Here is a 24,962-nt window from a genome sequence, read left to right on the forward strand (position 1 = left end):
CTTTGATTTTCCACGATAAAAAATAGTCGTATGTCACTCTCCAGGTATAGATAACTACACCCATGCAAAAAATCACGTCAATCCGTTGCACCGTTGCATGAGACGATATTGAAGGACAAACCAACAAATCACCAAACAAAAACACTTTCGCATTTATAATAAGGGCACTAGTTACTACTGATTATCTCTCCATCATTGGGATTGAGGAGTTGGGAATTGGGCCCAAAATTCAATGACAAAGTCTACTCAGTATCCATACGATTTCATCATCATCATCATCATGATCAACCCATCGCTGGCTCACTACAGAGCATGGGTCTCCTCTTAGAGTGAGGAAAGTTTTGGCCATAGTCGACCACGCTGGCCAAGTGCGGTTTGGCAGACTTCAGACACCTTCGTGAACATTATGGGAAACTTTCAGGCATGCAGGTTTCCTCACGATGTTTTAAATCTTGTGCACGTCACTAGGCGGGCAGTATCCAGTAGGTTCTCCTGCAGCATCATGATTGAGGGGTTTGAACTCGCATTCATAATTTAATATTGCCATGGTAAAACAACTCGTGAGTGAAGTTGCATTAGAATCGGTTCAGTAATGTGATTAAATAATGTTCAGAATTACAGCTAAATGTGATTGTTTTAAATTGTTCAATATTTATTTAGGGCGATGCTACTGCAGTGAAACAAGATCTCTCATGTCAGCAAGAAATAGAAATATATACTCGGGTACGTTACTTATCGCTTTTTTGCTAGTTCCATAGTGACACTTGCACTGACATCCACTTCTAGGTAAGTACCTAGGTAGTTTAGTTTGGTATCTATTCATAAAAAATATATTTACAGGACGGCAAAAAAATCTGTGTAAAAAATGCTGAAGAGTTACTAGCGAGGCTCGATAATTATAATATTTGTAAAAAGGATCTTGTGAGTACCTACTATATTTTATGATTAAATAAAATTGGGCAAGCCTTTTTTACCCCTGCAGTGAAATTAAGAGCTATATAAAGCTTTGGAAACTCAACTATTATAAACACCTGTTGTTTTAGTAAAACCTTTTTAACCTTTTTAACCTGTCTGTCTGTCTGTCTGTAAAAAGGGCTTTACCTGTACATTCTAAACATATTTTTATTTATTTTTATGCATCATAGTTTTGATATATAGTACAAAATGTCGAAAAAATACTACTAAAGTATGGAACCCTCGGTGCGCGAGTCTGATTTGCACTTGGCTGGTTTTTTAAATTAAATTAGTGGAGTTAGGGAAAAGAAAATGTTTGCCAATTTAGGTACATATTCCACCACCTTAACATTTTTTTAAGGTAGCAATAGCTATTTTATTATTATAGTGAATATCACTATGTCACTTCTGTAATCATCATCACGTCATTATCATGATAATATACCCATCGCCAGCCCACTATAACTGAGAACGGATCTCCTCTCAGAAAATAATCATAGTAATTGTTAGTAAAATAATATTTTTTTCTCTTTGCATCTCCAAAGTCGGTTACCCATCTAGTTACTGACTTAGGTCAATGTTGTACGGTCGATTATGTCACATCAAAAGCTTTAAGGTTGGAGGTAATGGTGATTTATGAAAGTTGGCTGAATAATGTTTACTTTTTCTAGGAAAATCAACTAGGGCAGCTAGAACTCCAAATTTGTAACTTACGCGAAGAAATGGCTGATGCAAAAGCAGTGGCGGGCACCTGCCATGGTGGGGGCGGTCAAAACACATGCTTTGAGCAAATGGTAAGTAACCTTTTATATTTATAATCTAAATTTATAAAAGGAAAAGGTGACTGACTGACTGATCTATCAACGCACACCTCAAAATACTGGACGAATCGGGCTGAAATTTGGCATGCAAAGAGCTATTAGGTATGACGTAGGCGTCCGCTAAGAAAGGATTTGTATAGTACACGCAAACGAAGTGGCGAGCATAAGCTAGTATATTATAAATTATAATATTATATGAGAAACTGGATGATCCCCACGACTTCATCCGCATGGATTTATATTTTTTAATAATTCCATGAGAACTCTTGATTTCTGGGACAAAAAGAAGCCTATCCTGTCTCTGGAATGTACACCAATCTCGGTATCAATTTTCGTCAAAATCGGTTAAAGGTCCGGCCGTGATAAGGCAGAGAGACAGAGAAACATAATTTGCATTTATAGGTAAATAGTATGGAATAACCGCATAGGTCTTTGCAGGTATATCAGTGGAGTGTGCAACACTGTAAATACAGGGTGTAACCAGAACGCTAGCAAAAACTTAGCGTTATTGTAATACCATTTTTTGTTGACATTATTACTTCCATAATATATTTATGGATTGATTTTATTTAACGCTATTGGCTGATTTGTCGGCGACTATTATATTCAAAGACATTTTGTCTTTGATTTTATTATACTAGTGGATACCTAGCGTGTACCCAGCTAAAAATGCGCCTAATGCATTGTTTTAGTGGTATAAAACCATCTTCGCATTATTGCCTTTCAAAAGAAACTGGTTTGGGGCGCATCGATTAGATAGTTTCAAAATCTATAACGGACTCAGGTAGAAACATTTTTTGTGTTTTATACTAATTATAATAATTAAAGAATCACATGGACCAAGTTTAGTAAAGTTCAACGCTCCATAACTACTTTTAAAGATACAGCCAGCGTGACTAAGACGACTAACGATGACTTGTGCAGCAGTAAGCAAGTGATAAAATTATTTCTAGTGTAACTGAATACTTTTTTGTATATTTTGCAGCCTGGTGGTCCACCTGCTCCACCGATGACGAAAGCCGTAAGTTCTTTCACTAGTTTTGACTATCTGATACGCCCCTGTAATGTTCGATTGATTTTTAAAATGTGCATGATGTGGTACCTTCTCTGAGAGACGTTATGTTAGCACACGGCTGATTAGCATTTATAGCACTTTGTGAGATTGGAGCTTCCAAACAGATGCGGTACCTAGTTAAATCTTATGTAAGTTTCAATAACATTACTATCTAATAGATAACACGTTTCCTCCTATGTACTTTTTACTATCTCTAAATAATAGCTTTAAATAATAACTAGTTATGCTCGCGACTTCGTCCGCGTTGACTTTACAAATTTCAAACCCCTGTTTCATCTACTTAGGGGTTGAATTTTCAAAAATCCTTTCTTAGCGAATACCTACGTCATAATAGCTATCTGCATGCCAAATTACAGCCCGATCAGTCCATTAGTTTGAGCTGTGCGTTGATAGATCAGTCAGTCAGTCAGTCAACTTTTTGTTTTATATACATATTTATATTTGACAATCAGCGCTAATCTGTGGCTTCACTTCAATGCGACTTCAATGGGATTTCATCATAATTTAGAACAATGCACTATTTACGTACAATAGTCTATATAATTCAATGTATGGAGGTAACCCGAACCTTGCGAAGCCGGAGCAAGTCAGATATAGTAGGGTAGGTATTAAATGCCTCTATTGTAGTACTCGTATCACATCAGTGTCGTGAGTCTGAAATGGAAAATCAAAGTCATATTAGACGGGATTTTACGATGTGATCAGACAGAGAGAACAAAGAATGTTTCCCACACAATGAGAGCTTCATACGCATGCCTCCTTTGAGTTGACCACCCGCAGACTTTAATTACGTACCTACCAGAGCGAGCAAAATCCGTTTTCCATTCGATTATTTAAATCCTTCTGTGAATCGTTCATCATCATCATCAACCAATAGACGTCCACTGCTGGATATGGGTCTCTTGTAGGGACTTCCACACGCCACGGTCTTGCGCCGCCTGAATCCAGCAACTCCCTGCGACTCGTCTGATGTCGTCCGTCCACCTAGGGGGGGTCTTCCAACACTGCGTCTTCCGGTGCGAGGTCGCCATTTTAGAGTTTGTGATATTTAATTCATATCCGGGGCGGATTTAAAAGAAATATCAACTTAACCAGGAAAGTTGTGACCATCATTGTGTCTAACGTTAAAACCAGTGAAGGCATTATTAATTAGTAAGATAAATTACTTTTAACCATTTTCAGTGTGGTGTTTGTCCCCCTTGTCCCGCCCCATGTAATCCTAACGCTCCTCCGGTAAGTCTTTCATTATTGATAGGTACCGAACAGAAAATAATTTATTAATTGTAAATATTTTATCTAGCATAATAACAGTAAGTATATAACTCGTAAAATTTAACTCCTCCCGCGTCATAATAACTTCTTGTGACATATTTCATGTCAAAAGTACGGGTTTAGTCCTTATTTTAAAGGTGAACCGTAATTTTAGCATGACAGTTGATTCATAGAGTTAAAATGGTGCGTGAGGAGTTATTTTGTATGGACTGTACACTGCATGCCACTAAACATTAATACACATGTTCTAACAATGAAATGACAAGTTTACGTGTTTTCACCTTGTAAAAATATCCATATGTCTTATTTACTTCACATTTTTAATTGATGTCTAAGTATAATATTTTTTTTGCATAGACTCCAGCAGAAAAAGAAGTACAAAAACTTACTATACAACTTCGTGAAACAGAAGAAAATTTTAAGACTAAAGTCACTGAGGTAAATACATTATATTCATTTTACTTTTAGGATCAAAGCACATAAAACTCTCTCTCGCTTCTACAATTTGCATGACTCTTCTAAAGTATCCATAGGTAAATAATTTATTGAAATTAAAAAAAAACCTTCTTTAAATGTCAGTGTGCAGTATTACGAGCAGACTTGTTGAAAAAGAAAGAAGATCTAGAGAAAGAACGATGTCAGCATAGGGAGGTCCAGAACAAGCTCAGAGAGCTGGAAATGAAGTTTGAAGGATTGACTACTCAAACGAATATGGCGTTGGGTTCAAAGGAACAAGCATTTGAGCAAGAGATCAACGTTAGAGCTCTAAAACAATGCTACAGGGAAGCAAGGGAAGAAATCGATGAATTAAGAACGTTAATGAGGGAACAGCATAACCAATTGCAAGAATATCGGGTCAAGGTTTGTATTATTATGAGTTAACTAGCTTATGTTCGCGACTTCGTCCGCGTGGACTACACAAATTTCAAACCCCTATTTTACCCCCTTGAGGGTTGAATTTTCAAAAATCCTTTCTTAACGGATGCCTACGTCATAATAGCTATCTGCATGCCAAATTTCAGCCTGATCCGTCCAGTAGTTTGATAGATCAGTCAGTCAGTCACCTTTTCCTTTTATATGTTTAGATAAGCCATTATTTCCTCACAAAATTTTACAATTCACAAAGAAATCATTACTTAGGTACTTAGTAACTCAAGTATTTATTATTGTCATGTTCTTGTTGATTTTTAGTATCTTCAAGCTCTACAGATAATTGAAGAACAACGAAAACAGATCGAAATGATGGATATGGATAACTCTAGGATCAGTGAACAGATCAATCTTGAGATACAACGTGTCAAGGTAAACTAATTTTGACTTTTGTAAACTTGTAATCATTTGAATGTTTTGTGAAATAATATAACGTTTTCATGTACTAGCTTGGCAATCTGATCATGCAGATTGCAGGGGTACCATAACTGTGAGGTATAATGGTTTGTCGATTGTAAATTGATATTGTGGATGCTAGACTTTGTCCATGAACTACTGGTTTCATTTGAAGGCGGAGGTTTTGTAGATTATTTAATATTTTAGGAGTTACTCTCATAACAATAAAAATGTCCGTTATAGCTCAAGTTCCAAGAAAAACTACAGGAGTTGGCTCCCATCCCAGATCTTCTTAAAGCAACACAGTTACGACTGAAAGACGCGCAGCAGTCGCAGGCAATAGCTGAGCATAACGCTGAGCAATTAGCGAGAGAACTTAATTGTGCTAGAGAAAAGGTGAGATATAATACTCTGCTTATATACCATAAGCGTTTGATACTAAAGTGCCTAGCATTCTCTGAGTAACTCTTATTTAGGGTTGATAGGATACCGACGTGAAGACCCACATTACCCAGGCCATAAGCAAATAACAAGAAGCCACAAGCGATGACAGCGACATCAAAAAAATTAAACTGGAAGGGCCCCTACGGCAATCGGAAACGGGTGACTCATCCGAAGACGAAGGGGCTGATATATAAAAAATTTGGTAACATCTCAAAACATGCAACACTATAAAGACTTAGTTTGAAATTCGCACAAATTTCAGGTTCATGCGCTTCTACATAACAGCCTGAAGCCACCCGAAAAACCTCAAGAAAAAGGTGGTGAAGAAAAACAAATTGCACTTATGCAACAGAAAATTGCTCAACTTACAGAAATAAATATGTCGCTTAAGAGTGACATAGAACGTCTTAAGTAAGTCTCGTGGTTTACTAATTTATACGATCTAAATGAATAGGTACACTACTTTAAACTCATGATTAGATACTTATAATATTTTATGCGTATTGTCCTCGTGAATGGTAACATTTTTGAAAATATCTCATAGATTTTAAAACTTTGACACTTTATTGATTTTACTTATCTAGCTTCTCCTGTCTAGCTAGCTATTAATAGATTGTAAATTAATGCCTACTAACTACTAATTGACGCGCAAGACGTAGAAAGACTTCGTGAATTTATTTTAAACCTCCTCCCACTTTCCCTGAAAAACCTTTGTAATTTACCGTGATAAATCTAAAAGGTATGCTAAGCTCCAGGATTCTAGCCAAGTACCAACCTGTAGTCAAAATAAGTTCAGCAGTTTACCTACACTTTTATCATTATTTTATAAAATTAGTTTGGAATTATGGAAACATGTTTGATGTGGTGAAAACAGTGAAAAGAGAAATCTAATGCTGCTAAATTTTCAGAGCTAATATGATACGAATGGAGGAGGCCGTACTTGCCAATGAAAAACGGCTGCATGAGAAGATGCACGAATGTGCGCAGCTTGGTGGAGAATTGGACAGGGCTCGCGACGAAGCTGCTCGGGCATTGCAACGAGCCAGTGAACGTACGGAAACTATGCGGAAGTAAGTATTTTTGGACAACAACATAACCATTCTAATACTCCATGTCTCAGTCTCTGCGTCACATTCCTCATTGCTGGAGGTCGTGACCCATTCCAATTGCTTAAAGGAGTTTTATGGATGCAATACGGTGGGGTTAAAAACTTTTCTGCATACACTTCGACTAAGATCCAGTCATAATATGACAGGTACTGGAAAGTACTGTACTGTGGACAGGCGGTTAAAGTTACGTCATGGTTTACAGTAATTTTGGCCATCAATAAAAGCAAAATGGGTTGTAAAAATCAGGTTTGTTAACTTTCATGTAGGTGTGCTACTAATACTGGCCTGTGTTGGGTGTGTGTGTTTTTTTTTGGTACTTAGTCAAAGTTTAATAGAAACTGTGTCTGTATTTGTTATGCAACTAGATCTAAAAGTATAATTTTGACGATTGTTATATTTCATTCATCTCACTTCCAGATTATTAAAATAAAATTTATCATTTTAGCTGTATGCAGACGACTATAGCTGAGTTAGAAAGGCAACTGGCGGCTGCAAGGGCACAAGTCAAGACTGCAGAAAAGGAGAGAGAGGAAGTGAGTAATTAATTGTTTAAAAATAACTATTAAAAATCATAATACGTTAGTTATAAATAGGTACAATACCCGATTAAGCGCGTTGTTAGCTTTTTCTCAGACCACGGCGTGTTTATAAGCTTCTTATAATAGCTTCCATTTTTTTCCAGCTAAGTTGATAAAAATTGTTTAATCTTTCAACATCGTCATCTTAACCTATATTACCTATATTTTTTAACCGACTTCCAAAAATGAGGTGCTTCTCAATTCAGCCAGTTTCTTTTTTTTTTAAGATATCAATAAGCTAGTGTATAAAACAGAAGCCAGAAGGACATTCCTTAGGTTATAGTGTACTTACGTGGAAGTTCGATTATGTAGGGGTAGGTTAGAGTAAAATGGCAAGGGAAGAACTTGGTCCTTAACAGAGTTCCTTAGCCACTCCTCAAAATATATCCTGTAGAATTCCGACTAATAGATAGAGCCGTGATAGTCTAGGCATTAAGACGTCCGCCTTCTCGTCGGAAGTTCGTTTCCGAAAGTTCAACCTCTAACATTTTGGAGTTGTGTGCGTTTTAAGAAATTAAATATTACGTGCTTTAACGATGTAGGAAAACATCGTAAGGAAACCTGCACGTCTAAGAGTTCTCCATAATGTTCACAAAGGTGTGTGAAGTCTACCAATCTACACTTGGCCAGCGTGGCGGACTATGGACTAAGCCCTTCTCATTCAGAGAGGAGATCCATACTCAGTAGTGAGCTAGTGATGGGTTGATCATTATAATGATGAATATGATAAAATCGACCGACAGGAAACTTTGCGTCGATTTTCTAAACATTGGCTGAACTGACCTGCGCTTCGTCACCAAAGCTTTCCTCCGTTCAAGCATCATACGTTCCTACTATTTATGTAATCACCTTGTTCATACCAAATATTTAAAAAATGATTTCATTATTGACTTTGAAACACTGGTATTTGATTGATTGATTGGTAATGATGCTTACAGATTCAATGTCGTATGCAGTGCCAGATACAGAGACTAAGTGAAAACTTTGAACAAGCCCAACTGCGCATACTTGGCTTGAACACTCAAGTGAATGCTCTCAGACATGCAGTCTCCAGCACTGGCGAGGGGGAGGGTGATGCTGACGCGCAAGAATGTGCTTGCAAATCTTACTTTGAGAATCCTTAGTTCGTTAACTTTTATTTTATAGAAGAGGATGTTCATAAAATATATCGATTGAAATAATAGCATAAACTATTCAAGGGTAAAAATTTAAGACTACTATAATATTATAATATGTCAATTTTTGGAGGGTTGGAGTTGTACGCGTAAAAGTCGTAATTAAAAAAATTAAATGCATATTTTGGGAAACTTGAATATATGTGACCTTTTATTCTATCTATCGTTCAACACAATATTATTATAAATTATTTCAATTAAAGCTTCGTTTCTATGAATTATGAGCATTCTCCTTATTTTATTTTACCGATATTTAAAGTGATCGCACACGGCTTCTTTGACTCTGAAGGCTTAGAATGTCCGTTTTTTATATCGATATTTGCATTTTGACGCCATACGCATTTTATCGGCAGTTCATCAGCACTTCTAATTTACATTTTTAATACCTACTAGAATTGCATTGCGTGTGCAATAAATTGTAGGGACTAACCTGACGTTTTAATTACGTTTTTTACGAAAGGTATTATTATTAACTTTTTAAATTAAACTGCCAACTTTCTGTTATGACTTTAGGATTAGAAAAATAAGAAAAGGTACGCCGTTCCAATGTCATTTTTCCATGTGCGAAACACTTAATATTTTCTGTTTGGGCCTTAAGATTTTTGCAATTTAAGTAAAAAAAATCATTATTACTTATTTTGTGATAGCAAAGTAAAATGTAGGTAGATATAGCTGATGTAGTTTTGTTACGAAGTAGGCATCGCTCATTGTTAAAAGGGGTTGCGGTTATCTTTGATCTTTTTCGGTTCTGATAACGTAATTCTCTTGTTCAAAATCAGGTCAGAGTGCTGTTTAATGCTGGACAAATTTTGCTATACCTACATAAATCTTTTTTGAATATACTTACATATTTACTTAACGAAGCTTTTTTTTTAATTTCTAACCTTAAAAAACTAACTTTGTACGGTACGGACGGTCTCTGAATAATTGGTTCAGTCTACAGTTTCGAATTAAACAAGTGCAATTTGTGTATGTGATATGACTCACGTCTGATGTCACATGATTATTGTGTCTTCGGAACCAAATTATAAAGCCAAATGAAACCGCGCGCCTTTGGTTTTATAATAATTCCTCAATTCCAGGCAATTTACAGTACGCGGCCAAAAGCGATGAACATCGATCTTTAGAAGGAGATAGCAGATTTGTAGAGCACTGTCTTGGTCGTTGAGTCCGACAAAAGGTCATATGGGTATGAGTGACAGAGACAACGCTCTACAAACCTAAAATGTCATTCTAAAGGCCGATGTTTATATCAGTTTCGGTCTCGTACTATAGTCAATTATGACGGCACGACCACATTAAGCAGTTTACTGCAATACCTAGCAATATCTGAAAATTTCAGCAATGTTATGCAAAATAATTGCTCCAGGTTGTTCCACTTATTGCTCCAGATTGATCCATACGTGTTGCTGAGCAACAATTGCTTAAAAAATTGCCCATGTATGCGCACTATTAAGGTACGCTTACACCATATACGGGCAATTGTAATTCCTCAATTCCAGGCAATTTAGTCAATTATGACGTCACGACCACATGAAGCAATCTACTGCAATACCAGAAAATTTCAGCAATGCTTTGCAAAATGAATGCTGCAGTCTGCAGATTGTTTCACATATTGCTCTAGATTGATCCATACTAGAACACGTAAGTAAGTACAATCTGAGAAAGGATTCGCCATATTTGCCTGTGTTAACTCACAACTGTCATGTTATAAATACGGTTCAGTACGGCAAACAGTATTGTTTTATTATATATATTATAATATTGTGTCTAAAATTTTTAAAGAAAAATAGTTGTTATAATAACAATAATATTTATTTTCACTTAATACAAATTAAACGCAATGGAGAATATTTTGGTATGAACGTGTGACCTATTACCTGTCCATAAAATTAGGGATCAAATTCTAAAGAGGTACTTGTATAAGTTACGTAAGATTTAATAACTAAACGTAAGTTGAGGTAACAAAAACAACAGTAGGAAAGGTGTGTCTTTAGAAACATTGGTGATATTAAAATAATAATGAACATTTATTGCCATGGTCATTATAAGATTACCAAACACTTTTTACTACTAAACCCAACATTCATTGCCAAAGTTATGCTGACTCGTTTTGTTGAAACCGGAAGCCGTGAAGTAAATAGCAGGACATCATCAGCGTCACATTAAACTTGGGCCTGAGTGCAGTGTACCTACAGTATGTGATACAAGAAACTGTGTGAAGCTCGTTACACAGAATGGCGTGGGGCAAACGGCGTGCACCTACCTATAGGAGCGAACTATGCTGGGGAAGAAACGAAAAGCATCGTGATTTGACCTCTCCGTACTAAAATACTCCAGACTATGTGCGAGATTTACGCACATTAAACGTGTTCATACCAGCCAAGCCCGGTACACGGCTGGTATGAACCTCAGACCGCGTTTAACAGTTCCTTGTATTACTTATAACTTCAGATAGGCACGATATGTAGGGCATTGTCCCTATCGTTGAGACCGACAAAACATCATATATGTATGAGTGACAGAGACAACGCTCTACAAAGCCGAAATATCATTCTAAAGGCCGATGTACATTACTTTCGGCTGCGTACTGTACACATTCCCGTTGTAACATAACAGTTGTTTTTTGTAAGACTATTTTTCCTTAGTTTCGGATTTCACAATGTATACGTTTCCTTCTGTCGCATAGCAGGATCTAAGTGATTCTTGTGCTATGTGTGTTTCACGATGAGGTGGTCGAGCTATTTTATGAAAGCTGTCCACAGCATCTGATAGTGTTTGAATAGCTTCTTTTGGAAGTTCGATGTCCATTTGCTTTGCCCCTTCCTACCGGTAAATGAAATATATAATCATTATACTTATTATAGGTCCCACAAAATTCCTATTGCGCTGGAACCATGTCTCATTAACATCGAAATGACGTCATTTTGACGTCATTTGACGTATATTTAAGTAAAAATATACCATCAGCTCGAAACTTCAGTCTAGTGCTGATGCTGAAGCGGCCACGCGCATTAGCAATTTGCAGGGCTTACTTGTTAATTGATGTTGAAGAAGTCTGAAAAGGTTTTTGCTTTACCTGATACTGAGATAGACATTTGTTGACATCGTCCATATAAATTTTGAATAACTCTTTGTCAATTGTAGCAGAACATTTTGCACATCTATTGGGCATATTTTTGCCTGATCTAAATTTTCCCACGCAGTTATCATTTGGACACCTAAAATGTTTAAAAGTTTTATCATTGGTGCTATATCTAAATATATAAAAGGAACAGGTGACTGACTGACTGCTGACTGACTGACTGATATATCAACGCACAGCTCAAACTACTGGACGGATCGGGCTGAAATTTGGCATGCAGATAGCTATTATAATGTAGGCATCCGCTAAGAAAGGATTTTTGAAAATTCAACCCCTAAGGGGGTAAAATAGGGGTTTGAAATTTGTGTAGTCCACGCGAACGAAGTCGCGGGCATAAGCTAGTAGACTGTAAAAGTCTTTGATAATAGTACACGTTCAGGAGCAAACCTAGGGGTAACTCAAGTGGAAAAATGCGCACGGAATCTTGCTCGCATACATATGCGATTCCGTGCGCATTCCGCGTGCGTATGGAATGAGAATGGAATGAGAAAGTATTTCATCTCGTCATCCAAAATTTCCGTCTGCGATATACTAGAAGCTTTTACCTTAAATATAGGGTTGATGCAGCATCCATTTGCTTGAGGATAGGCCAATTTTCCTTGCATGCGATACATTCGCAGCGGAACCAATATCTACAGGCCAACATTCGCTGACGCTCTTTGAGTCCTCGCATTAGAAAATGAGGGCCATAATTTTCGGACACAATCTCTCCGGGTCGCAGAGGTCGTATCGCGCGCAGTATTATATTTTTCCGATCAAAGTACCTTTAACATAGTTCTCACTGAATTTTTCTTCGAAAAAGATTCACGCAATCATAGATATTATTAGGAAATATTATATCATAGAAATGATAGCTGATCGGAAAGAACTAATGTGCAAGATTTAAATTATGTAATTTTTAAATGTAAATATCAGTAATAAAGGCTTTATTTATTTATTTATATCATAGAAATGAATTCAAACTTATGACCTATCTACAAATAGGGTATCTAACAGATATACCAAAAGAGAAAAAAGTTACGTAAACTTTGATGGAAAAGTAGAAGTAACAAAAAATACAATCCAATAAAAATTAACTTCTTGAAAAAACGATGCTTGACAAATATTCAGAGGAATTTGTGATTGTGTCTTGTAACTTGTAATCATTCCCAAGACCATATAACATGATATTACTATCTACCGGTATAATAGGTAGCTGTAGGTACTAACCGTGCCACTGCGGGATAGCATTCATGATTGAACAGTGCTCCAGTGGGATATATACCCACTGCAACGTAGATTGGCTTCGAGCCGCTGAACTGATGATCGCCGCGGATTGTTTCATAGATCTCGTGGGCGTTAAATTGCAGCATTTGCAAATTACGAACGAGCAACTCGCAGATATTATTTTCAGCTGCAAGAAAAGCGATTTTTAGAAATCGATCGACCTTATTTCGTATCTCAGTGGCTATGTGATTCAGGGCTGGCTTTTTGACAACAATACTTAAATTTAGAAATATTGGTGTTTTCATGTCTGAAATACCAGTTTAGAAGCACAACACTAAAAACGCAAAAAGCCAAATGACGTATATCGGCAAATCTGCATAATAGCATAATATACAGTCTGCGACAGGTTGAGATGGCAATCGGAGTATGAGGGGGGGGGGGGGGGGGGGACATATCCGCACGTTAGCCGCGCTCGGGTGTGCGGGGCATTCCCTCCCCAATTGCTATCTCAACTTGCGTACTATACCTACCTAGGCGAAATTAAATCGCTATGATAGTAAAACGCAAAACTAAACTCTTTAAATGAAATGAATATGCAAGATAATAAAATAAGGATCCCTTAAAAGGGTAAATACCCTTAAAATTTAAGAAATCTTAAATGTCCCAATAGTGAAGAATATACCTAGTCCTTGCTTAAAACTACAAAATGAGGGAAAAGGTTATTTATTGGTATTGAATTGTGTTTAGGTAGTATAACAATAACGCTAAGTTTTTGCTAGCGTTCTGGTTACACGCTGTATTTTATTGAAGCATAGTAGTTAAAGTCACTGAGATATGAAATAAGATGCTGACAATTCGCTCGCTGCCGCCTTTGATATTATAATTTAAGTACGCGATAGTTGCAAATTTTGTGAGTTCCTAGCAGGTTAAACATTGACGTTGAGGAATGTTGTTGCAACATGATCTCGCAAAACTCTCCAAACAATAATTCTCCATTAATTCTGTACCTACCGTGTCTCGGGTCGCGGTTGCGAGTTTCAGAGTTTCACATAAGAAGCCACTTAGTATGAACTTCTTAATAATAATATTATGTAGTGTTTTAATGATGTTTGCTGAGAATAAGTAGATACAAAATGGAAAAACAAATTCATCAAAAAACAAATTACTGAAATACTCTAAGACTTTTGTTTTTTGTTGGTAATATTACAGACAAAATATTTTCATAAGCATTGGTTCTTTCTCTTCGTATCTATGTATATAAATATTTATAATTTTACCTTTTGGCATATCATCTTTGCTGCAATTTTTAAAATATCCACTTCTTTTTAAACATTCTGTAAGGAAAATTCCCATTATAATTCTCTTTAAATAATCTGCTCCTTTTCTCTGTTGTGAATGCGAGCAGAGCGAATAAATTTGTGCAGCTGTCAATTCTAACTTTTCGAGGTAACTCGTCTTGTCCTCATTTTTTGTTTCTTTTTCTTCGTCATTTGAATTTCCATCTTCAAAGCCCTTTAATCCTTTCTTTGTTCTGTTGAGTCTTTCTTTTCTGCTTTTCAATTTGTTTTTCTTAGTTAATCCCTCTATGTCATTTAATGTAGCACTCTCAACAGTTTTCAGCTCGTTGCCTAAATACTTAGCATGGATTTGTTGACTAGTATCCAGCCCGGCTTGTGTTACCATTCGAAGCGCAATATAACTAAGTATTGACATTCCTGATCCTGAAATGAAAAAGACATGTCTGTAAAACATGTATAACTAACTTCAGTTAGCCCTAGACTGCCACCTCGAATAAACAAATCCTATGAAAAAAGCTTACCTATAAAAAGATCACTAAACTGGCATTCATATGAATGGTAAGTAGACACAGCGATGTCTCTACATTTTGTCGTACAAAACGCAACCCCTGAACAATTTGGACACCATACTGGAGCCTCCTCGTCACAATATTCCAGCCTGTAATCAAATTAATTCAGATAATATTAAATAATCATTAGTTGTTGTAATAATAATTTAAAAAGAGGCGTTGATCGCAACCATTATCCTTCCTTTTTATTGAGAGCAGTATTGGATATGTTGTGGACAGGACTTGTTTGTGCGATTTTATACATTTCCTTGTAAGCATGATAGCTCATTGGACCTATTACTGTTGCACCACGCTACCATCGTGCGGGTCCAGGCTTGTCTAATTCGTCAATAAATAAAAACAATTCTCACCTCTTGAAACAATGGAGACAGTGAGTTCCATAATAGTCTGAGAGCAAACATGCTGCGTAAGGTTTGTCTACCAATAGGATGTCTCCAACTCTTATATCATCATCGGCTACAGCAAACCGCCCCTAGATAATGTAAGGTATTTTACATTTGATCCGCCAAAACATTCGTAGTTGGAAGGAGTTAACCAAGATGCCAAGCGCCGCCAATATGGAGCCAGAAAACGATCGCTATAGAATAGATATGGATGGAGGAAGCTTCTGGAACACATCCGGGTCAAAAAGCCATGTACCTCTGTAACGCTGACAGCGATGATGAGGTATTTTATATAGGTAGATCATCATAGGCCTACTGACTTATCCAGGTAAAATTAATATTAAGGAATATAATATAACATATAAGTAATTAAAGTTAAGGAATTTTAAATTAAACAATTATTTATAGAGATCGTTCGTAACATGTAGAACTACATTCTTCATCCGCGTGGATTTAAGTATTTTGAAAGTCATGTGGGAGCCTTTCCTTACCTTGTCTTTTTCTTCAATAATTTTTAACATCTTTGAAAGAGCGGGTAAATTTTGTTTTGCACCTCCAGTTACACGTACGTCTACAAAAGTAACAAAATTACTAACGTTAACGTTAACTGTGCGTGAATTTGTCATTTAGTATTGAAAGAAAATATTTTGTTTTCACCAGTTTCCCATCAATTCTAAAAAAGCATTTTACATCATTTTATTGAGCATTGTTTTGTAGTACCTGGCTTGTCCGGTGGATGTTTAGGCTTAGATGTATAATCGAGAGACTCGATATCTTTAGCAAGCTTGGCTTTGGCCTCTTCATTGTTACCAAGGAGTCTTCCAGCTAATTCATAGGAGACTTTAGCCCGAGTTGGTTCACCAGCTCCTAAAAGAGATCATTATCAAAGAATAGAATGTATACATGATATAGGACAATTTTTATTTCAAAATATAAACGAATTCCCAAAAAAATTAAAATCTTAGTCTACGCGGACCAACTCGTTTACATCAGCATATAGTTAAAATAAATAATGTACTTATGATACGTACTATTAACTATATCCTACATATTATGTTAGGTACACATATAGCTATGTAGACTGCAAAACGATCTCAGTTATTAGGTTGGATGACATAAATAATTCATGCCACCAGTAATAACGATTCAACAAATTAGCTTGTTGTTATGCAGTAAGCATAATTATCATATTATATGCTTACGTTAATTATTAGCAATTTGATATTCATTTAATTATCTATATAAAATAATTATATTAATATCCATCTCAATAGATCAATTGAGTCATGCAGCCCCTAATATTGATGGTCCAAGATCTCAGTGCCGTCAGATGTTACTTATTCTCTGAGGATCAGAAATGTTTGGGATAGAATTGTGTTAGTGTGCACTTTTAACATACCTACTTACTGTACGCGGCCGACAGTAATGTACATCGACCTTGGATAGGATAAGGAGATAGCAGATTTGCAGAACGCTATCCCTGTCGTTGAGACCGACAAAACGTCATATAGAAATATAAAGAGATAACGATCTACAAAGCCGAAATGTCATTGTAAAGGCCGAGGTACATTACTTTTAGCCGCGTACTGTACTCATATTTACTACTTTGTGCTGACGATCTATTTAAAGGTATCAGCTGTCAAAGGTATGTAAAAATATTACACATTTTTCAAGCGTTTCATAGCCTCAATAGCTCAACTGGTAAAGGAGTGGACTGAAAACCGAAAGGTCGACGGTTCAAACCCCGCCCGTTGCACTATTGTCGTACCTACTCCTAGCACAAGCCTGACGCTTAGTTGGAGAGGAAAGGGGAATATTAGTCATTCGTCAGCCAGTCAACATGGCTAATATTCTTTAAAAAAAAATCATAAAGTCTGAGTGTTGATTTTATGCATAGAAATCTACTTCCTGAGTATTATAATACGACTCAGACTATAAATTAGATTAAACATGCTATTTTTGTGCGAGCTTAAAAGCGTCTAGTGGTCATTATTGCCCACGGGGAGTGTCCTCTATCGAGAATTTTCACGCTGGAAAACTTGGGCGTTTTGTCGAACCAAGTCACGAAGAATCACAAAAAAACAGACGGCAGATGCTGGACCATAAGTATAGAGAGAAAAAAGAAAATTATCTCAATACTTTGCAGAGAGCCACTGAGCGGATTTCTTGAATAAAATTGCTGAATAGGGCCCAAACTTATTTAGCTTTCAAAATTAACTTTAAGTTAATAAAAATGTTGATAAAGTTAAACAACGCGCAGTGTCTTTGCAGATCCGGGTAATTGCCCGCTAGGCAAGCAATAGTCACAGTCCTTTGAAAGACGACAACCAAACCACAACTCAACAAAGTAGTATGATTTTTTTTGGTTCCAATGAAGTCCCTGTCCCAATGTGAAGTCACAAAAAAAAATTAAGAGTAGAACCCTACGGCTAATTAGCACCGTGTCCAGAAAATATTATTATAGAATTAACCTTACTCAACTGTATATTTTTAGCGGTTGTTGTGGTTATTGTAGAAGGTGTTTTTATGATTTTTTTAATTAAGTTTTTTAATTAACGATCTTTGAATGGATCATAATTATTATTTACTTTGTTAACTGATATGAGAGGGGTGCAATTTTATTGTTAGCAAAAAATCGTCTTTTTAAATGAAATCGTTTACGGTTAGTGTTTTAACGGCAACTAAGCAGGAAACGTATTTTTTATGGATTTTTATCTAATGCTGTGGTAACTCAGAGTTATATTGTTTTATATTATATCGAAACAGTAATATTGACATACCTTTATAACAGTGTCCCATCCTCCAATAATACTCGGATCTCATTCGGGCGGGCAATCTTTCTTTCAAAGCTAATTTTAAATCTTCTAAGGCGGCTGTTGGACGATTGGAGCGCAAAAGAATTTCCGAGCGAAGCCAGAGTGCGAGTGCTAGAGACACTCCCCCGTCAATGATTTCCTCAGCTCCTGGAATATTTAAAAAAATCTTATGACTTTATAACAAAGGCTATGCACGATAAACGCAATGTCAAATTTTATTTACCTACCTTTTAATGATATTAATATTAAAATTTCAAAATTGTGTGCAAATAATATTGCGGTGGGAACCTGAGATGTTGAAACGAATGAGCAAGCAAGTGAAGTGAAGTTCAAAAGTTCTAAGGGAAAAATAGCCCTATTAATAATAACTCTGTGGTCTGTATGTCTATTTGCTTGTGTTTGTCTGTCTGCCTGCCTATCTGTCTGTACGTCACGAGTCTCTTACTTGTTGACGTGTGGAGTAGTGTAGAGATGTGGCGTAAGGGACTCATTGGGTTGCATTGACTTCCAAGCAAACGAAGGAAGTTTCAAAAACAGGATCCTGAACGTAGCGAGGAATTCCAAGGCACGAGGATAAATAATTTAGCAGACGCGCCTCTGCATAAAAATTACGAATAAAATTTTTTTTTGGCTGCGTTCTGAATTTAGTGTCAATTTAATTTCATTATGTAGTATTTTTAATAGAAAGAAAAATGTTAGTAGGCTATTCATAGACCACAGTTCATAACGTTTAAAATTCGAACGACTTTTCCACACTAGTGGTTAAAATAGACCTTTCCACGTAGATTTCGAACGACAAAAATGTATTTCCAAACTAGTGAATGAAAAGAAAATTATTTACCTGTCATAGGAGCCTGTAGCACCGCTTGGCTGGCCAAAGCTAAGCTCTTTGTTAGATCTCCTTCTTTTAAACAAGACTGTGCAGCCAACCGTTTTTCGTATGATATCCTAACATCCTTTCCACGGAACAACAGCTGAATTCTCTGCAGAACTTCATTCAAGGCACTGATTACCTGTAGATATAGAACTTTGCATCGCAATAACTTCAGATAATTTAAGTTGTCATTTTGAGAGCAGTCAGTGAGGTGAAAATTGAAGATAAAGAGAAATTTAGACTGAGGAACATAGTCAATTAAAAAAAATACTGAACCCTAAAAACTGTATTCAAATTTACTTGTTTGTTTGTAATCGATAAACTCTGAAACTACTGAACCAATTTTAATTTTTCCTTCACATTATAAAGCTACTTTAACCAAAATTATACTTTATGTAGCTCGATTACCACTCACTCACTGACTCACTGACTCACTGATTCAGTGACTCATTGACATAATTGTTCTCCTAGAAAGAGACAGAAAATGATATAATAATGTATGGGAGATATGTTCAGGAGTGGGATTCGAGTAGGGAAAAATTATGATATTTCAGAAAAACAAGATGGAGGCCGACGTGACTTTTTTACCTTTTTTTTTAACCGATTTCGTTTAAACTCACAACTATTAAAGATATTAGAAAACGATTAATAGAAAAAGTAAAAAAAAAAATTAAAAACAAGACGGCGCCCGAGATTTTCAAAAAATTTCCTCCTGAAAAACATGGAGAGAGCTGATGATTGAGGATTTCGGAGACGGGTGAAGAGCACGCTCAAGGTATTGAAGATAGGTGGGAGGTGCTCGAGCAAATGTCATTCGAAACCTCATCCAATTGCGAAAAATTTGAAAAAAGATTCAAAATTGTGAAAAAAAGATGGCCGCCATACAAATTTCATCGGCGTCCATCTCGGAGGGTATGAAAGATGGAAGAGTGGTTTTTTGGCAAAAGATGATCAGGATCCGAAGGTCTACTCGATGGATAGAAAAAAATTCAAAATGGCGGAGTTTATTTTTTCATAGAAAATGTATGAAGTTTTTTTTTAAATTGGCAGAAAATTGTAAAAAATCAAAATGGCGATTATAAATCTCGAGAGCTGCTTTAGCAGCTCAAGCAGCGAGCAAAATACTAGCTATAATATATAGGTTTATTAAAATCCACCGTTGCTAAGCCGGGCGGATCAGCTAGTGTTAAATAAACATTGCAAAGAAGCCTCTTAAATTAAAAGAAGTCTGAAATTAATTTGGCAAATCTTTATTTCAAGCAGACGAAGTACATGAAATTGTATTAAAATTGTAGAACTTACGGCATGATTCTCCATAACCGCTGCAACCTTTTTATCATCTTCGATATTTTCAAAGCTTTCCAACCAACCGTCGACTTCTGCCAATAAAACTATTTCTTCAGCTAGATTCTTGAAGAATCCTTTGTTATTGGAGTACACTGTTACATCACTGCATATAGAAGCGAAGGCTGCATCGAATTCCTCGTATACTCGGGACATCTTGAATATTAAAGTTTGAAACGAAGCCTGCAAACAGAGGCTGGTATGTAGGTAGGTTTATATCACTAGGTTACAATCGATTTACTTTACAAAGACTAGACTCGACAAAAAATTTCTTTCCCTTCCAACGAAGTGTGCCTTGCGCTAGGAGTAAGTTTGATAAACTAATTGTGGAACAGATGGGGTTTGATTCGTCTATCTTTGGTTTTGAGTCCAACAGTAGTTTGAGTCCAACGTTAGCCGGTTACATCTTTGACTTTATTGTCACTTAATACGGTGATACCGTAGTCAAGGACTACCATCCACCATTAAACAAATAATTTAAATGACAGCTTTTTCAGCCTGCATATTAAAGCGCTTATATCCGCCATTTTTATTTTTTAAGAGTTTTGCGTACCCAGTGACACTCGCGCCATTAAGACGAATCTAATGACGTATCATTACGAATTGACATAGGAACGGACATACATAACTTTCCTTTGGGCTGCACCGCAGTCGGGTGAAAAACGTTGTGAATTTTAATTTACGATACTTTCAATATTTCTAATTAGCTTGATCTTAATGCTTTTTTCTTCTTCTGCATTATTTTAGCCAATACCGTAGCATCTACGCGGCATGCTCTTATTATTATAGGTGACATCGTAAACAAGTGCTTGTCTAGACAATAAAAAATACTATAATAATGTAATAATATTATAGTATTTTTTACTAGATAGATAAATATTGGAAATTTTTATTCGGCATTTTTCGGCAAATTATTCGGCAAAATATTATTATCATAATCGTACATTCACAAATGATATTCACAGTGAAATGTTTCATTATTAAGGCCGCAATGCTGTTGTGCATGTATTTATTTGTATTTCGGGCATCCATTGTGTGTTGGTCTCATGTTTATTTCATTTACCTGCTATTAAACGCAAATAACGATTGAGCGCTAAATCGAATGTACATTTTCCTATTGCCGGGTTAAAATTAGCACTGAACATTTCCAGCGTTCTAAATGTCAAGAGTGACGAGTAGGTACGTAACTGTCTATCTCATACCGTTCATTGTATATCTAAATATATAAAATGAAAAGGTGACTGACTGACTGATTGACTGATCTATCAACGCACAGCTCAAACTACTGGACAGATCGGGTTGAAATTTGGCATCCAGATAGCTATTATTACATCCGTTAAGATAAGAAGGGATTTTTTTTAATTCAATTCCTAAAGGGGTAAAATAGGGGTTTGAAATTTTTGTAGTCAACGCGGACGAAGTCGCGAACATAAGCTAGTCCTGAATAAGAATAGAAGTATCTATTTTGTTATAATTCAAAGGAGATGTTTCGAGAATGTATGGGCCTGGGCCCATGGTCCACATTTTGTATAGTGTACTGAAAAACAGGTAAGATATCTTAAATTAGCGTTTCATTATAACATTTTCTTTGAAGTGGGTTTGTTTGCCGGTACAAAATGAACAATTAATGCTGTGAATTCCAGCTCAGAACAAAATCCATATTGGCGATAAGGCCAAAGTATGATGTCATTTATTCCGTCAAATGACGTTTGTTTGTTTTATTTGACATAAACCATAGCCAAGTATAACCAATTTTCCTTCCAATGGGCTAGTTGACACTTTTTTTAAGTAGGTCTTAAATGGTTAATATTAGTCCTATTAGATCAAAAAAAATAACACTATATTTTTTTGCGCCCTAAAAACCGTAAAACTTTGATTCAAAAATATATTTTTCTTAGACAGGTGAAAACACTGTCGGCCATGTTTGGCCGATAGATTATCTGTGCTCTGACGTCATGCATTTGTAAACAACAGCATAACCTCCCAAAGTTTAATAAACATGACTTCCATACTAGTTTACATGAAAAATATAGTAATTATCGTTATTGAATCATCCGAGAATGTAAAAACGCATCGATAAAGACCACAGGAAAGTTGTGGATTAGAGTGCCCAGTGAAATAAATATACGTAACACGCGAAGACTTGCTTAAAGAGATCCTAAATCACTAACGACTGCAACCCAAATTTATTTTTGCAAAGATCACTTTGTTGTAAGTCTTACTTAATAACTTATTCAATTTATAAAGAGAAAACGATAATTTTTTACGTTTACTATGAGTTTTTAGAAATATATAAAAACTACTTATGCTCGTGACTTCGCCCGCGTGGACTTCATAAATTTCAAACCCCCATTTAACCCACTCAGGGGTGGAATTTCAAAAAATCCTTTCCTAGTGGATACCTTCTCTTTACCTACAAAGAACACACCCACCAAATTTCATGTACCATCTAGGACCAGTTGTTTAGATGTTTAGGCTGTGCGTTGATATATAAGTTAGTCAGGACTTGAAATTTTATATATATGGAATGTTTACATATTTAATGACGTCACATCATGGCTGACAGCGTTTTCTGCGTTTCAAATAAAAATAAAAACTGTATTTTTTAAAATTGGATTTATATATCCATCCTGCGTTTTTAATAATTGTTATTGATACATTTCGTTGTCTTAAGCAAAATACTATAATAAATAATCATTTATTGGACTAAATTAGATATGAGTCATTCAAATTATATGTCATTTAAATTATAAGCCTATTTTACATAAAGCGATTGACATTTCAGGTTTGATAATAACAGTCATTATTATGACGATCATAGAATTTTCTTTTTTTCTTTTTGAAATTATTAAATTAAAATTATTTTCGTAGCACTAAATTTAATTTTCCCGTGATAAGGGGATTTTCCTCAGTATTTCCAATTTTACATAAAGCGATTGACATTTCAGGTTTGATAATAACAGTCATTATTATGACGATCATAGAATTTTCTATTTTTCTTTTCGAAATTATTAAATTAAAATTATTTTCGTAGCACTAAATTTAATTTTCCCGTGATATAGGGATTTTCCTCAGTATTTTAAGGAGGCGTACATGTATGTGGCACAATTTGAAATGAACCTTTGTGTAATTCGGCCAAATTCTGCTTTGTTAGTTATTCTCTTAACGTAGCTCACATTAAACCACTACCAACGGTTATTACTCGTATCAATAGCGGCTGATACATAATATTGAGCAGTCATTAACCTTAGAGTTCAATAATTAGTTTCTACTTAGAGTTGCATTAATTATTTATCAAACTAGACCTAAGCTTCTTGATCACCCTTAAGCGGTTGCGGAGGTCAAATAGCAGTGATCCGCTTAAAAACATGTATTCCGTCAAATCGGTTTAGAAATAGTTAGTAGAAATAGTAAGGCTACTTAGTAATCAATTACTGGGAACATTCTTAGTTAAGGTTGAAGACACGGTCTGCCCGCGAAATTCAAATTTAATTTGGTTTTTCGCGATTTGTAAACTAATACGACAAAGTAGGCTTATGGCATTCAAATTGAGCCCCTAGCAGTATATGGTATCATCTTCACAGGCTTATATAAAAATGTTTACTTGAAAGCATTTACTTATGTAATGCTTGAAAGTATCCAGTTTAAGAAATTAGTCAAAATAATGAGTTTGACGTGAGTTACTCACAAATTAGTCATTATTTTGACTAATTTCTTAAACTGGACACTTTCAAGTAAACATTTTTATATAAACCTGTGAAGATGATATTGCTAGGGGTGAAATTTGAATGCCATACGTCTAGTCGCATTAGTTTACAAATTGTGAAAAACTAAATTAAATTTGAATTTCGCGGGCAGACATTTGCCTATATTATTTTAATCATTTGATTAAAATAATATACCTACTTACTTACTTTCGCCTCTTCGTTCTGCAGGATATTTTGGTTAGTTTTCTTTCCTTAATGAAAAAGGAAGCAAAAAGTATTTTCACTTATTTGCAGTTTGTTTCTTTAATTATTAAGTAATAACATCTTTTCAACGAACGGAGCTCGGTTCTGTTGAGCTCAAAGCATTTCATAAAATGTATTTAAGCAAAACTTTCCTTTGCTGGCACAACTTGTAGATATTTAAAGTTATTTTGTAAGGTTACACAGTTTCGAGTAAAATATTAAAATCATTTTCAAAGCGTGTTTCATTCTGATTAAATTGTAGCATATAAAACTTTAACTGGACGTATTACAATATTGCTAAGTTAAACGTATTGCTTAGTTTAAAGGTAGTATAACAATATTGCTAAGTTTTTGCTAGCGTTCTGGTTACACCCTGTATACTACAGGTATTGACAGTTAACCATTAAATACATGGCAAGGGTTTTCTTGGGACTAAAGTTTTGCGTACTACTACTACTATTCAACTAAAATAGTTCGATTTTCAATCTTAGGTTATATGATTATGTATTATTAGTAGATAATGATAGTACCCGAGATCGATGGATGCCAAACTCTCTTCTAAATCTTCAAAATTAATCGTACTTCCATTTATCGACTTGAGTCAACATCACGATTACAAAAAC

At 35.7% G+C, this 24,962-nt stretch overlaps 2 protein-coding genes across 4 annotated transcripts in view; one reads left to right on the forward strand and one right to left on the reverse strand.

The window, feature by feature from the left end:
- LOC117995603 (uncharacterized) overlaps positions 1–9,613 on the forward strand; it is a 30,731-nt gene extending 21,118 nt beyond the window's left edge. Inside the window, exons 8-20 of the mRNA XM_069509051.1 lie at positions 661–723; positions 841–921; positions 1,626–1,748; positions 2,761–2,796; positions 4,033–4,083; positions 4,480–4,560; positions 4,702–4,983; positions 5,314–5,424; positions 5,692–5,844; positions 6,155–6,303; positions 6,801–6,962; positions 7,447–7,534; positions 8,518–9,613. Of these exons, the coding sequence (XP_069365152.1) occupies positions 661–723; positions 841–921; positions 1,626–1,748; positions 2,761–2,796; positions 4,033–4,083; positions 4,480–4,560; positions 4,702–4,983; positions 5,314–5,424; positions 5,692–5,844; positions 6,155–6,303; positions 6,801–6,962; positions 7,447–7,534; positions 8,518–8,703 (1,566 nt within the window). The 3' untranslated portion in view covers positions 8,704–9,613. The remainder of the gene's footprint in view (positions 1–660; positions 724–840; positions 922–1,625; positions 1,749–2,760; positions 2,797–4,032; positions 4,084–4,479; positions 4,561–4,701; positions 4,984–5,313; positions 5,425–5,691; positions 5,845–6,154; positions 6,304–6,800; positions 6,963–7,446; positions 7,535–8,517) is intronic.
- An 866-nt stretch (positions 9,614–10,479) lies between these two features.
- The window catches only part of Smyd4-2 (SET and MYND domain containing, class 4, member 2), a 35,153-nt gene continuing 20,670 nt past the window's right edge, over positions 10,480–24,962 (reverse strand). Inside the window, exons 2-13 of one of the 3 annotated variants that reach the window (XM_069509057.1) lie at positions 20,348–20,572; positions 19,013–19,184; positions 18,136–18,318; positions 16,076–16,222; positions 15,847–15,926; positions 15,323–15,444; positions 14,925–15,061; positions 14,383–14,826; positions 13,109–13,292; positions 12,445–12,663; positions 11,834–11,975; positions 10,480–11,580 (exon numbers count right to left, since the gene is read on the reverse strand). In XM_069509057.1, the coding sequence (XP_069365158.1) occupies positions 11,389–11,580; positions 11,834–11,975; positions 12,445–12,663; positions 13,109–13,292; positions 14,383–14,826; positions 14,925–15,061; positions 15,323–15,444; positions 15,847–15,926; positions 16,076–16,222; positions 18,136–18,318; positions 19,013–19,184; positions 20,348–20,572 (2,247 nt within the window). In that variant the 3' untranslated portion in view covers positions 10,480–11,388. The remainder of the gene's footprint in view (positions 11,581–11,833; positions 11,976–12,444; positions 12,664–13,108; positions 13,293–14,382; positions 14,827–14,924; positions 15,062–15,322; positions 15,445–15,846; positions 15,927–16,075; positions 16,223–18,135; positions 18,319–19,012; positions 19,185–20,347; positions 20,573–24,962) is intronic. The other 2 variants (XM_069509059.1, XM_069509058.1) reach the window with 2 other exon arrangements.

Source organism: Maniola hyperantus, chromosome Z (genome assembly GCF_902806685.2).
Source record: "Maniola hyperantus chromosome Z, iAphHyp1.2, whole genome shotgun sequence".
NCBI classification, from domain to species: Eukaryota; Metazoa; Arthropoda; class Insecta; order Lepidoptera; family Nymphalidae; genus Maniola; species Maniola hyperantus.